At 41.3% G+C, this 14,268-nt stretch overlaps 1 protein-coding gene across 3 annotated transcripts; it reads right to left on the bottom strand.

Annotated features, from left to right (window-relative positions):
* Positions 1–397: 397 nt before the first annotated feature.
* On the bottom strand, positions 398–14,203 carry LSM5 (LSM5 homolog, U6 small nuclear RNA and mRNA degradation associated). 3 transcript variants are annotated; one of them, XM_086742997.1, is made up of 6 exons: positions 13,787–14,203; positions 12,757–12,911; positions 6,282–6,377; positions 6,028–6,055; positions 5,317–5,389; positions 398–4,115 (listed from the first exon to the last, which is right to left on the bottom strand). In XM_086742997.1, exons 3-6 carry the CDS (start codon positions 6,334–6,336, stop codon positions 4,083–4,085), a joined length of 189 nt encoding a protein of 62 aa, XP_086599123.1. In that variant the 5' UTR covers positions 6,337–6,377; positions 12,757–12,911; positions 13,787–14,203; the 3' UTR covers positions 398–4,082. The 3 variants fall into 3 exon arrangements, with proteins under 3 accessions (XP_086599123.1, XP_086599122.1, XP_086599124.1); XM_086742996.1 differs by lacking the exons at positions 12,757–12,911; positions 13,787–14,203 and adding an exon at positions 6,928–7,032; XM_086742998.1 differs by lacking the exons at positions 12,757–12,911; positions 13,787–14,203 and adding an exon at positions 6,658–6,906.
* Between the last annotated feature and the right edge of the window lie 65 nt (positions 14,204–14,268).

The raw sequence follows: 14,268 nt of genomic DNA, 5'->3' as shown, positions 1-14,268 counted from the left end.
CATCTAAAAAGGCAGCTCTGAAGAAAAACTTCTGTGTACATCCACTGCATATAGGACACAGAATAATGGGGCTTAAATTACATCCTGAAAAACTTAGGGTACGTAGCAATCTTTGCAATAGTAATAATAATTATAGGAAATGTTAAAGAATAAATTAGACATGCATTTGTCAAGAATGATACAGAAAGTTGATCATTCACCTTTAGAATGAGAGCAACACTAGACTATCTTTAAAGGTTCTTATTTCCCCATTGCTGCCCCCCTGTGTATTTCTATGGGCACCAAACACAAGCATCATCTCCAGCTCTGCACCTACAATTATGTATGCTAACTTATTTCTATGTAACACACAGTTGAAGGCAATTGCTCATAGGTAAGCCAATTTACATAAACAGTATTTGAAAGTTAAACACCTCAGTTTATTGCAAAACAGTAGCCCAAAAATCACTGTAAGCAGTACTTTAAATCCTCATTCCAAAATTGTGTTCTCTTAAATCTTACAAAAAAACATTTCTAATATAAAGCCCAACTCATCTACTTTCTGACATTCCCCGTCTCTGCCTTCAGGTACTTATTAGACAGTAAAACAACTGACTGAAGGCAAACACCATAACTAGCAAAACAGACAACTTTTGTAGCAGTTGCTTATTAGTCTGAATGAATGTTATGGTTTAGTAGGTATACAGGTAGATACGCGTTCATAAACGCACAAGAACTGAAAGGAGTAATCTGTAACCAGTAGACTGAGGACTCTGCAATAGCACACAACCCAGGTCAACATGCGTCTGTGGGGAAGAGAAGCACAGAGACATTCTTCCAATTAAAAAAAAAAAAAAAAAAAAAAAAAAAAAAAAAAAAGCAGCAATAGTAGAAAAAGGAACCTGGAATGCGTTACTTGCAATCCACTGAAACAATGCTCTGCAACAGCGGTTAGAACATTGGCAAACTACCTTTTCTGTTCCACAGTGCCCTGAAACCAATATGCATCATCTGTCACCAGTTGCCATTGGCAAACAAAGGCATTATGATCAGCAGAAGTGTCTAAGACACCAAAAATCAAACTTTTAAATATGTCACATATAAGATATTAATTTTCAGGATAGTCCACAAGGTTATACAATTGTAGAATAACATGTGAGAATGAGAATGCTGAAGTCTGCCTTGGGTTAAATTAGTTTTAAAATGGTGTTTTGGTTCCTTCCCCCCTCCCCGCCCCCAAGTGTTTTAGAAATAAAAGCATCTTGGTACAGTGATTCTCACACACTGCGGAAACATACACAGTGTTCCTCCCACTGCAAGAGAAGTATAAAAATACTCTTATCTGTATGTTAGACAGAGTGACCTAGGTCACAGGAGAATCTGTACTTTTCCACTGATTAAAAGGAACAGGCCAGGTGCTTTGTGTCTCCTTTGTAGCTGGAGCGCGCGGTTGCCTGGTAACTTATTCTGAGCTATTGCATATTAATCGCACATACATGTTGGAATACAAAGCTGACCGCTCAGGTTACCAGCCAAAATAGTTTACAGCTACGCAACAGTTTATAGCAACTTAGGAAGTTTAACACTGAATTTAGTGGGATTTAGGTATGTGCTTATATGGTTTGATGAACAGAATTTTTATAAATAAAAAGGAAACAGTAAGAGTTATTTAGGTGTGACTTAAAGCATACAAAAGGCATCGCCTGCAAATCAATTATTAGCAACATTTACCTTTTTGTAGGGCATCATGTAATGTCTCAGACCACAGGCATAAACTGACAGACCCTTATAATTTGAAAATGTTACAAAAGTTCTTACAGTGTATGCGAAACTGAAGTGTTTCAGTGTTTGGCTAGGCTCACTGTCTTCAGTAAATACATCTCTTAATTCTAATACAGGATAAAACTGATCTATAAATTCCCTCTTGTAAAAATGAATCTGTTCCAATTATACTGTTGTTATCTCCAATTATCTAAGATATTAAATTGTGCAAATAGGTAGCTTTAACCAGTCCCTCCCACCCAGCTACAAACCATGACCATATGCAGTTCCAGCATGAGAGTACACACGACCCTCTTTCATTCCAGTCGTATAATTAGCATAAGCTGTGCAAGCCCATTTAAATCAATGGGTTTTTCAGGCATAAGAGCAGAATCCAACAGCAGTCAAACCACATGCCTTACAAGTGACAACATAATACTCCCATCACTGATGATAGCACCATAACAAAAGAGAGTAGGTCTTTATTGTTCTTAATGAACTTAAGGAGCTACAAGAAACAAGTGAAGTTATGAGCATGGGTTCTGTAACATCACTATCAGTATAATTTCCAGATCAAAGATCCAGCCTCCTGTTAAGATGATCAAATACAATTTTGATTTCAGATGACAAGTCATCACAACACTACATTAGGTAGAGTATAAAATCTTATCGTCAGATTCTCAGCTAGTTTAAGTCAATGTATTCTGCTGAAGTCAATGAAAGCAAACACACAACTACATGAAAGAAATCTGCCAGTGTGCCTCAGACCTGGAAAAATATCTTGAAAAATGCCCGTAATTTTTAATACAAACTCTCTGCATTTCCCACAATCTCTCGACCTTGAGCAGTAGTAGGACTAACATTTTTACATTTATCTGCTAATGTAGGAAACTACAGATAAACTTCAGGAGACGACCAAAGGTGCAGAAGATGGGCTAAGGCAGAAAAATTTAAAAACCTGTAAGTTCTATGGGAAAATGAGTGAGCAGCATACAACATCGGCAGACAACAGATCTTTTATCCTCACTTCCTCCGCTTCCCCCCTCCCCTTTGTTTTTTTTTTTAACAAGGAAATAATTATTCCAGAAGGCAGCTTTTCTGTCAGATACAGCAAGGCAAAAGGATCTAGTACAGCAACTTCTTTGCAGTCTCTTGCTTCTGAGCCCCTTTCTTCAACTCTTCTTTCTTCTTCTGGTGATGGGAAGTCAAAGCATGTCCTGTCCCCATGAGCTCATGCTCTACCCTGCTTGTCTACAGTAACAGCAGGCACCTGTGATTCCTCTCCAAAGACATTTACACACGGAAATCAGTTCAGTAGTGTATTATGGATGCAAAAGCTGCAGTGGACATGATTTACCACCATTTTTTTTGTCCATCATGACAAAATAAAAAACAGCAATTCCTTACTTTATAGAAATTCTCCTAAAGTAGTAGTAGCCCCAAATATCTGTCAAGTTTTTATATTACAGGAGAACAGATGCAGCCAAAAGGACATTTACTCTAAAATGACTATTCTGAACTACCAAGTAGGCACGGGCAGCCCCGACTTTAATTAAGTATACACAGCTCCACTTAGTGGTGAAAGCGGAGTCACCGCTGACAGGAATGAGAAGTTTTAACACAAGCCTTTTTTTTGGTTTGGTTTTGGTTTGTTTTTTTTTTTCCTGCTGAACACGAGCTAGGTCTAGTCTGTCTGTCCTCACTTGCCAAATACCTTCACAGTGCCTCTACTAGAAGAAAAAGTCTACCAAGCAAAAGGGAACCAAACAGATGCATCCATTCCAAAGAGCTTTCAGAATTAGCTCTATAGCACTGGTAACACATGGTTTCTGGCGACACAGCCTGAAGCCATGTTTAAACAAATGATCTAGCTTAGTATCTGGCTGTACTCCAAAGAACAGCAACATCGGCTCAGGACCTGTGTTTTATATAGATTTGGGCCATAAACAAATGCAGTACTTGTAAAAAAAACTGAACACTGACAGCAACTGAAACGTAACTATTAGTTTTATAACCTGTTGATGGAATGGAAAAGTATCTATAACTTGTACACTTACATAATGGAACACAATAAGTAACAAAAAGAAAGCTTTTTATTCAGAACAGGTTAGTGCGTCTTTACAAAAAAGTCAGGATTTCAACTTACAAAGTGAGCATCATCATCAGCTACGCACCTTTCCTGAAGAGGAAATCCTTGTCTTTTGTAACATGTCAACTGCAACAGTGTGAAAACAAACAAAAAAACCAAAACAAACAAACAACTCACACCAAAACCCACCCACGCTCATACTCCAAAATCTCTGTTTAGATATAACGTCTTCATAGATGACAACTCTATCAATTTATACTTCAGGTCCTTCTCCTCCAGGAACCAGCTGTGAAAGAGTAAGACAATTTTGTGTTAGTGGCATAGATTTGAGTTCTACAAACCCATATGTGACAGTTCTGGTTTTACAACATTTTAGCAGACGGAGACTTCATGGTAGACCACAAAAGTGATTTTTAGATTCAGCATTATCTTCCTCTCCCAACAGAGGAAGTCAGTTACTATCAGAGAAGCACATGCCAAAAAGAATCTCCAAAATACAAAGAATGTTTAACAAAACACAAAGGAGGTCCTAGATAACACACACTTTGCTTTTTGTCTTTGTTATTCACTTCAAGGAGATGATTTTGTCTAGAAATACTACAGCTCATTTTTAAAAGGACAGAGAACACGCTTCCTTTCATGAAGCATTTCTCAAATCGCCGATTCTTTCCCAGACTGTCGCTATCCTGAGAAGTTGATTTCCTCTTTCCAACTTCTGTTGCTGAGTAGAGCCCAAAAAACTAATAAAGAGCCTGAACCCTTCTACAGGCAGCAGGGAGTAAGTCAGCATAGCATTTTCCCATGAAGAAAGTAAAGAACTGAACAAGAGAAAAAGAAAAAGAAAAGGAAAAACATGAATAAGGGGGAAAAAAAGAAGAGGATAACCATTCCTTCCACTGATATATTCTTAATAATTAGCAGAGAACTTCTAAAGACAAAAAATTTTGCTGCTTTTGGGACTGAGTAAGAAAAAGTCTAAAGCACAATCTTCCTGATGTGGGAAGATGCGTCCCCAAAAGAAACAAGATGTAATACAGAAACACGTCTATGTCTCACTGAAAATTTGCACTCTAAGAATCACCAAGTTCTGCTCCAAGAGCCTGTAGAAATGTAGATGTATCCCACCCGACATACTCATGCATGCAAACACTCATGAGTTAAAAGCCACTGTATGAACCACCCTACAGAGTGGGCAACAAGGCCAGTGATTCCCTTACACACCTGAAGACCAGAAAAGCATTCACTAAGAAAAAAATAAAGACAAAAGCATGGCTCTAATTTTATTTTGAACTGTAATATGTAACAAGTAAGAGAATAAGATCACTTTTCCAGCATCATTTATATACACATACGCCCCAGAAGCTACTTGAAAGTATCTCATGTAATGGAATCGTCTGGAAAGCTCAGCTTATAGTTGAGCTCAATTACTGATTGATTTACAGGTACAGAAAATAAATGCATGCAGCCTTTCAACAATATTGACTTACCATTGTTATGTTATTTCCATTTAGCAAAATCTGGTCTAGCTTTGTGATTCTTCTGCCCTCAGGTGTAATCTCACTGAAATCACATTAGAAAAAGTAAGTAAGAACGGATAACCAGGGGCAACCATCACAATTTTGATTACAGAACTGGCATAAATCTCTGCATTAAGGTTACATTTGTTGGAACTAACAAGTAAATTAGCCACACTGCAGCATAATCTTGCTAAATTGACCACCTGGGTAAAGAAAGATACCTGGCAACCAAAAAGTTCCGCTGTACTTTTCTGCTCAGTAGATAAAGATGCACCCTCAAAATCTTGGCAATTTCTTGAATACCACCAATACTCAAAATAAGTTTCAGATAGCAACATAGCATGACAAAGTAATAAATATTTATCCTTAAGTCTGATAACTTTTTAAATCTTTGCCTAGACCTTAAGGAAATGTAAAAGCAAGCAAACTACTGGAAAGTTCAACACATAACCCATGCAAAATTAAGGCCACAAGTTAGGGACCTGATTACAAGTATAAAATGTGCAACACCTACTCTACAACATGGCTGTCCTGAACGCATCATCCTCTGTAGTTTAAGTCCAAAGTATAACCTATTCAGCTGGGAAGTATTCCAAAAATATAAAACCACTTTGCTTATACAATATTCTCCCTCGGGAAACTGAAAATTAAATAGCAACGAGAGGCAGAAATAATACTTACAATTCTGTAACGTCCTCTAACACCATATCTGAAAATTCAGTTTCAAGGAAAACAAGGCCCAGAATTTTAAAATAAAAATATTTAAGGGTATTTTCATTTTATATTGAATTATGATTTTATATGTAAAATAAAAATATCAGAAAAATACAATTAATCCACACAAAAAGGTTATATCCAGTGAACTCACACCTCTCAAAAGCAATAAATGCTGAAGCATAAAGTAGATGGCCTTAAACATCTCCATCAAAGGATACTGACAAAGTCATCAAATCCTAGAAGTGTTCCAACAATTTCTTTATCGCTCTTCATCACAATATGAATGCGTGAACCTATGCACTTGTCCACAAGTTCTGTAAATAAAAATAGAAAAAAAATGAAAGTGCAAGAGATTACTTTATAGAACATAGATTTATTAGAATAAAAATCTTGACATTGTGATAGAAAAAAAAAAAGAAAAAAAAAAAAGGAATTGTCATGGTCGCTGGTAAAAACCACAGAAATAAGGAGGGGGGGAAAAAATACAAAGAAGTATGTTTTTAAAAGTGTCTTTGCACACTCCACTGCTGCGAGCACACAAATCAGCTCCCGAAGCAACAGGCTGCAGGAACCCGTCCCCTCCCCCAAGAACACCTCGCTGTCGCTGCTGTGCCGCTCATCCCCGCCCGACGGCCGAGCACCAACACTCGTCCCAGCCGGCCTTCGCTCCGCGCCCAAACCCAGCCCAGAGCCGCCTCCCCGGTCGCTGCCCGCGCCGCAGGCCGGGGCGCCCCAGCGCCTCTCTGCTGTCGCGGGCCGCGACTGCGCCGGTGATCAGCCCCGAGCAGCGAGAGGGCCCCGCTGCCCCGGGCAGACGCAGGACTGAGGAGCCGTGAGGGCCGCGCCGCCCCGAACACCGGTTACCGAGCGGCAGGAGCTGAGAGGGGTTGGTGGTCGCGGTAGCCGCCATGTTGGTCCCAGGCTTGACCAATCGCTGCCACCTCCCGCGGGAGCCGGCACAGCAGCCCCGACGAGCGGATGGCAGAGCCGTCGCTCCGCCCCGCCCCGCCCCGCCCCAGGCCCTCCCACCGTTTTCCCGTAAGTGCCGGGGAGGAGCGGGGGTCGTAGGACTCATGTGTCGCGTCTGCTGAATGCGTCCAGATAGAGATTTAAAGGAAAAACTCTTTTTTTTCTTCCCCTCCCGCCAGTCCAGCCGGGCAGCGCCGCCCGGAGCTGTGGCCGGTACCACCGGTACTGAGCAGCCCAGTGACCTCGGTAGAACCGGCAACAAATTTGGCAATATATACAAAAGTACCCTTAAGAAGTAAAGCATGTCTCAGCTCATCACGAAGATGATTTGCCTGAGTCACACAGCAATAGGGAAGCAGATGATATGACCTCCGCCCAACTAGATGCTCAAGTGATAAATGCGCGTTATAGCTTGCCGACATCGATGGGGCTCGTGCTGCACGCGTGTGGGACACTGCTCGCAGTCAGTCTGCGGCTGCATTTAAGGGCATTATATAGGCCATGGGGAAAGATAAAATGGGGTCAGTGGGTCTTGAATACCTGGCAGGTCGATTACACCCCTTGTCAAGGGGGTGGGGATATGTATTCACTGCTGTGGATATAGGGTCAGGACTGGTTTTTGCTAAACACACCAAATATATGAATCAACATAGCACAACTGAAGCTTTAGAACAACTCATTTATCAATACACACCCCCTCACCAAATACAAGGTGACCAAGGAACACACTTTAGTGGACATAATGTCCAAGACTGGGCTCAAGGGCTAGGGACAAATTGGACATTCCACGTTGTCTCCTATCCCCAGCTGAACCCAAACTGATCACCACTGTCTGCCCTCAGTTTCTCTAGTCCATCTTCAAATATATTTCTGTTCTTTGTCTTGACAACCACTGTGGGAACGTACTGTCTGCTCAGTATTTCTTTTTGTTTAAGCCTTCAATCCGTTCCTGCCAGTGTCGTATGGCTTTAGCTGGCTCATGTACTTACTGCTATGTCTGTCTTGAAGAGGAGGTAACGGACCATCTGCGTCACATCTGTGTCGTGCGTTAGGTTGAGGATTAGGGGATTTTGTGTTGGCTGTAGCCAACCTCCAGAGCTTCCACAATGGACACCAGGGCAGAAGTGAAGATCTGAGGAAAACAGCACAGAATTACAAACCGTCATTCTCACAGCATTAAATACAGTATTTCCCATGGGGAAGCCTGTTTGGAACCCTGTCTACTTCATGGTGCCCTACTGCAATTGAATGCACAGCTCAAATAACATTTGGTCCTGCTTACTGCAAAAAAAAAAAAAAGATTCTTTTAACCTTCTCAGGAAAATACACCATCCACAAAGCTTTCAAATAGTGCCAGAATTGCATTTGGAATGGAACAAAGCAGGACGAGAGGGAAGTTAACAAAACCCTAGATGGAAGAAGAGACCCATCTTCTAACTACTGACCTTGAAACAGATGATCACATCATAGCTGGTGAGAAGTTCACAGAAAATGAATTTCAGCATGTGATCTCCACTGACGTCACTGATGGGAAATACATCAAAGGACCACTTGTCTACATGCTGCAAGAGTCGGGAGAAAAGACACTCTAGTTTCCTTGCACACTTTGCTGCTACTATTGCATAAACAAATCTGAGCTTCTAACTTATGTTAGTGAATGTTAAATTTAATCTGTTTAACACAAAATTGGATTTGTTTTCATTCTTCTCCCTTCTCTTTCCTCCCTCTTTCTGTTCTCTCAGTAGCTAAGCCTCAGAGATTCTATTTCAGTGTTTCAGTGGGGAAAGCTACTCACTAGCCTTTGGGGTTTTTCTGCATTCCTGGAAAGGTGCTTTTTTGAAATGGTTCAGTACATTTCAGTTGCTGGAGAACTGAATGCTCTAGTTAAAATAGCCCTGAAATGGCAGTGGTCTTCCACACTCCTGAAAGAAGCTCTTCTGAAAGCGGGAGAAGGCCAGCCAGTCTTCTACCATGGAGCATTCTTAGACTTTACCAAAATTCCCAGAAGAATCGCGGATGCGATGGCCATTGTTACACAAGAATTAGTCTGATGTGAACGCATTCCATACAAGGTACCAGGGAGTTAATTTAATCAATTAAACCATTCCTCATACCAACAGAGACTGAGGCATAAGTGCAATAACTAATTGCAGATGTCTCTTTTTCTTAAAGACCTGCATGGTTTTGTAATGCACCCTTTCTCCTCATGGTGTCCAGGGCTGTTCACATGTGGATGTTCATAGGATCAATTCCTATGAAGGAATTTGATCATCTAGGTTGCAAGGTTTGTGGTATTTATCAGTCACTTTCTTGTCAAAGACCGTTAGGAGATGAATGTTAGTTGGATGTCTCTAGGAGGAAGAGCGAGCACATTTTGGCCTTCATCTGGTTTAGGTTTTGGTGGGGGAAGATGTCCTAACTAAAGTTGTCTTTAAGTAACTCTAGAGGTTGGAGAAGAAGGTAGCTGGGGAAGGGGATGGAATAGCTGTGTCACAGGGAGAACTGCAGGAATAGAATGACAATCGTTAGAACTACAAACAGTCAGGCTTCCTTCCTAAGGGAAATCTAACTAGAGCAGTCTTCAGTGTCATAAACACAAAAAGAACGGGAGGAGGGAGGTCAGGAGGCAGACAGGGAGATTTCCGAGTTTGAGTCGTATGCAGATTATCTTCAAACAAATCCTCTGTCTCCTTTTTCAACAAAAATGATGATATTGAGCATGAATGTAAAAGATAGGACAAGGAAGCAAGGACTGAGTTCAGTAGGCTGGATCAAAGGAGTCAGGGAACTTGTTTCAGAGATCGTTCCTGGATGATGCGCTTATGACTGGTATTGGCTGCAGGGGTGGCACCATCTGCTGGGAGCTGGCTGTTTGGGGGGTCACTCCGCAGACCAAATCTTTAGAGGATTTTTTTTCTCTTTTATTTGGATTAGATTTTTACTAGCTTTTAGTCAGAGAGAGAGATGGTGAAGGTGAGGAGGAAGTGCCGACAAGCACTGTCATTTTCATGTCATGAAAACCATCCCGGATGATGGAGATCTCAGGACACCTTTTCTACATTCCTACCATACTTGTTGCCATGATGGCGCATGAGCAGGCACAAAATAGGAGCTAGGGTTAGCTCTTAATGGTCAGAGGGCAGAGTGTCTCTCGGACACTTCCTTGGCCTGAGTTGATAGGCAAGTTTTCTTTGTTGGAAAATGTTCTGATATGACTGGGCTTGTGAACACTTAGCCCAGTGCAACCATGACTCTCTGGAGGAGATTAACTCAATGGTGTGTCTGCCTCTGTCAGCTTGGTATAGCTGGTAGATTATAGAAGTATAATCCTCCTTCCTTTTTCATCAGATTGCATTATTTTATCTTTTCTTGGGTACAGTTTTAGGTTACCTGTTTTTTAAGACTTGAATACTTTTTCTTGAGTCAAGTTATTTAATCAATCACTCAGGACACTGTTTGAGTGAATTAACTTTGGTTCTTCATGAGCATCTTCCCGAATTCAAAACTGGGTTTGAATCATCAGGGAAAAAGGAGAAGAAGATATTGCAGAAATACCAGGGGGATCTCTGACTTTATAATCCCACTGGTAACACTGGAAGTGAGAGCTGAAGTTGCCTGCCTCTTCACCATTTGTCAATAATAATAATATTGATAATCATATTTGGTTTAGTACCTGTGGCAGCAATGGTAGTGGGAAAACAGTTGGGACTAGATGATCTTATAGGTCCCATCCAACCATGTGATTCTATGATTCTATTGATCAAGCCTATGTATTCAGTGCTCTACTTTTGCACAATTTTACAGCAATGTATAGGCAGTTGAAAGTAGTGCAGCCTCTTATCTTGTTTCTTCGAGATTGTAAAACCCCTTTTCTTAAAGGTAAAGAAGATGAAACTATTTCAGTTGACTTGCTTTTCCTCTGCTTTTATATACTGTGCTTCTCAGATAGAAAGATGTTAGTCCAAAGACAGATCACTGTGAAGGTATGTCGTGTAAAACATTAACAAGCTTTTGTGCATTATTAGCATTGTTAAATATATATGTCAGAACATCCCTTTACAGAGTAAAATTACTACCATCCAGTTGTCCCAGAACTTGGGTCTGTCACCTGGTGTGCAAAGAGCCAATCCACACACAGAGCAGAGGTATTTCCTTTTATTGCATGCATGCACAGGTATGGGTGTCTGTCCCAGGACAGCACACCAAGTCTTCACATTTATGGTTATTTATACACAAAGCATTAACATATTCAACTTTCCAATACATACTCATTGTTATTTTAGTAAACGATTGGTCAGATCACCTAGCATGTAAATTAGTACACATGTTCAGTCTTGTCGCTCTGCCTACTCCTTTTAAGTCGGTGGTATGATTTGGGTAGAGGGTCTGTGAGTTGGTGGTCGCGGTAACCCCTGCCAGAATTACCTTTCTCCTAGTTTCTTCAATAGTTTGGCATACCTAAGCAGTTCTTCATGGGTTGCCAATAAAGCTAGCATTTCATCATTTATGTTTCTTACTTTTAGACAGTCAGACAAAGGCACATTGTTTAAAACCTTAGTTCTCCAATTTCCGTTAAGTCTAGTAGGTTTAACTTTTAGTATTTCGACACCACCCCTGCTGCCAGCCGAGGAGAAATGGAGGCACAGCCAGGCCCCTCCATGCTGGCCGCCCCAACTGGACTGACCCAATTCAAGCTTGCCAACCAGCGGCAGCGGCAGTGCTCACCATGCGACGGGAGCCAAGGTGGGCTGGCCATGGCGCCAGCCGTCATGTTGCACCCAGACCCAAGCGATCGTTACAGCCTCCTGCAGAAGTGAAGGGCCGCCTGTGGTTACCCCAAAATAACTTCAGCCAAGGATTCCTCCCCATCTGGAAGATGGGTGTAGTTAGTGAGGGTAAACTTATCCTAATCATCGCATTAATGAAATTCTTGTGCAACTTCATTCACCACAGTGAACGTGGATGGCCTTTCACATGGCAGTGTTTTCTCCTCTTGCCTTACTACTTTTTTTCATATTTCACATAAGATAATCACTTTGTTCTTTGTGCTACTTTTGTTTGCTTGTTTACTTAACTCATTTTTCTATATTTTTCTATTCATATTTAAGATTTTTATCTTTGTAAAATATTCTCCAGTTTTTAATATTGTGAGACGCTCATTAAATTTATGTCCAATCAATTATTTTGTAGTCTTTTCTCTTTCTTATTTACTTTACTGAAGTTTCCAAGTGAGAGATCATAATCCCAACCCGCATTATGATCCTTACTGCATACAGTTCAGTTTTTCTAAAATTTAGGACAACTGCTTCAGAAAAAAAATCTACTCCAACACAAAGTGAGATTGCTATCCAGAAGAAATTAGTTACAAACCTCAGATCCATGCCAGGACTTCATTTATGCTTTTCTTCAACAGAAATCCCGGAATGATTATTTTTTACTCACAGCTTTGTCTCCACAAATTCAGTTTCTTTCTTTAGGAAGCTGGGCTATACCTAACAAATAGAGTGGAGCTACCAGCTACCACAGGCACTGCTCACCTCTGATGTTACTGCCTCACATAAACTATCAAACTGCCCAGGTAAAACTCATCCATCTCAGGAAGTCTCATTGCACATAAACCAAGTTGAGAACTCCTTGTTACTGTTATGAAATGAAGAATGACTAACAAATTATGATTACTATGGCAATGATATAATAGCCGGTGGTTCTTATGCAAAATATTACCTCTGAGTAACAGAAGAACTGTAGGGCTGAGTTTTCATTGCTATTTGTTAGGTGTGCACCTAGAAGGAAAATTCCAGCTGAGACTTTTTCCAAGAGCTTCCGTTCCATAGCAGCTCTCACCTTCCTTTCTTTCTCATAAATACAAGCAGTGTGAGCTGTGAAAAGAAAAATATAGGTGATGTCAACCAGTTAGTTTTCCTGGAACAGGCTGATGTTGTCAGTCCAACATTTTTACTGCCTTAGCAGGAGAGAAAATTTCAAACAGAAAAAAAAAAATGTAATAATGTATTCAGAGAAGCAATAAGCCACAATTATCCAGCAGTATCACTGAGACACCTCTATAATGCAAAATCCATAGCAGTAAGAGTGACGCCAGACTGCGCTTTCCTCAATCAACGGAGTATGAGCTATAAACACTCTCATGCACCTTTTGGGGGATATTTCTTTACTGCAGGAGATAATGACCAATATTTCATACCTTTTTCTTTTTTGAAATGGTACTAAACAGTAAGTTACAGACTAAAACTAATAAAAAATCATTCACTTGCCAGAGCTGGATTTTACCTTGTAGTTTATCCTGTGTTCCCTGTAGTATATTTTTTCTATAATGGCACTTCTGTTGGAGCCGAGGAACAATATGTAATTACACGCTTTATTGTTATAATTTGAGCCTCTAGGTACTGTGTTAGTGATAAGATTTTATTTAATCGCTGTTTTTTTACGGTTCTTTCAAAAATAATCTCTTCCTCCAATTTCCACAGAGAATCTTAGTTATTAAGAGTACAGTCTCTAGCAAATGCTGTTGATTTAAATAACCAGAATCGAAATATAACAAAGGTTAAAAAAGGAGCATAGTCTGAGTGTGGTAAGATAGATTTTAATTTTTTTTTTCTCACACTAAATTTGCCTGTGCTCTTGGACAAGTCTTTGAACTGTCTTTCTGTATCATAATGTATGTTTAACAGCAGAACAGCGCTAACAGAAGAAGCCTTAACTTGATTTTTCTCATTTTTAACCTTCAGCAACCAACCTGACACACCTGGACCAAAACTGTCCCTAGACTTCATTCTGCGCGGCCATGAACCTGCACGACTTCACGCTGGAAGGACGCAGCCCGAGGATGTGCTGTCCCCTCCGCGCTTCAGGGCGGCTTCGAGAAGAGATTTTCTCAGAAAAGATGACGACCAGAAGAAAGAGGCACCGCTGTCGCCCCTGCTCGCAGCCCGGCTGCCAGCAGCCGCCGTGTCCGCAGGGTGCGCCGGGGGGGACCGGCGGGAAGGCCTCAGCCGAGGCCCAGCCGGCCGCCTCCCACTGCCCGCCCGCGGTGCGTCTTCCTGGCCACGGGATGAAACGAAGCCGCTTTCCCTGGCAGCCCCTTCGATGAAGGGAGCTTTCCTGCAGAGCAGAAGGGGAGCAGCCCTGCCTCCAACCCGCATTTCGCAGCCCACGGCCTGAGGCCTCCTCCTAAGGGGACGGGCAGCAGCGAACCCCCGCCCCCGCGGCGGCGGTGGG

This window comes from Chlamydotis macqueenii, chromosome 2, assembly GCF_036417535.1.
Source record: "Chlamydotis macqueenii isolate bChlMac1 chromosome 2, bChlMac1.mat, whole genome shotgun sequence".
Taxonomy (NCBI): Eukaryota; Metazoa; Chordata; class Aves; order Otidiformes; family Otididae; genus Chlamydotis; species Chlamydotis macqueenii.
This window is presented reverse-complemented; position numbering and strand designations above follow the sequence as displayed.

Bases quoted from the DNA above. Each gene is read 5' to 3' on its own strand.
- LSM5 (XM_086742996.1), bottom strand. From the start codon at position 6,973: ATGGCGGCTACCGCGACCACCAACCCCTCTCAGCTCCTGCCGCTCG. The intron at 6,378-6,927 runs GTAACCGGTGTT...TTTTATTTACAG, and splicing joins CTCTCAGCTCCTGCCGCTCG to AACTTGTGGACAAGTGCATA. The intron at 6,056-6,281 runs GTATCCTTTGAT...CTGAATTTTCAG, and splicing joins AGGATTTGATGACTTTGTCA to ATATGGTGTTAGAGGACGTT.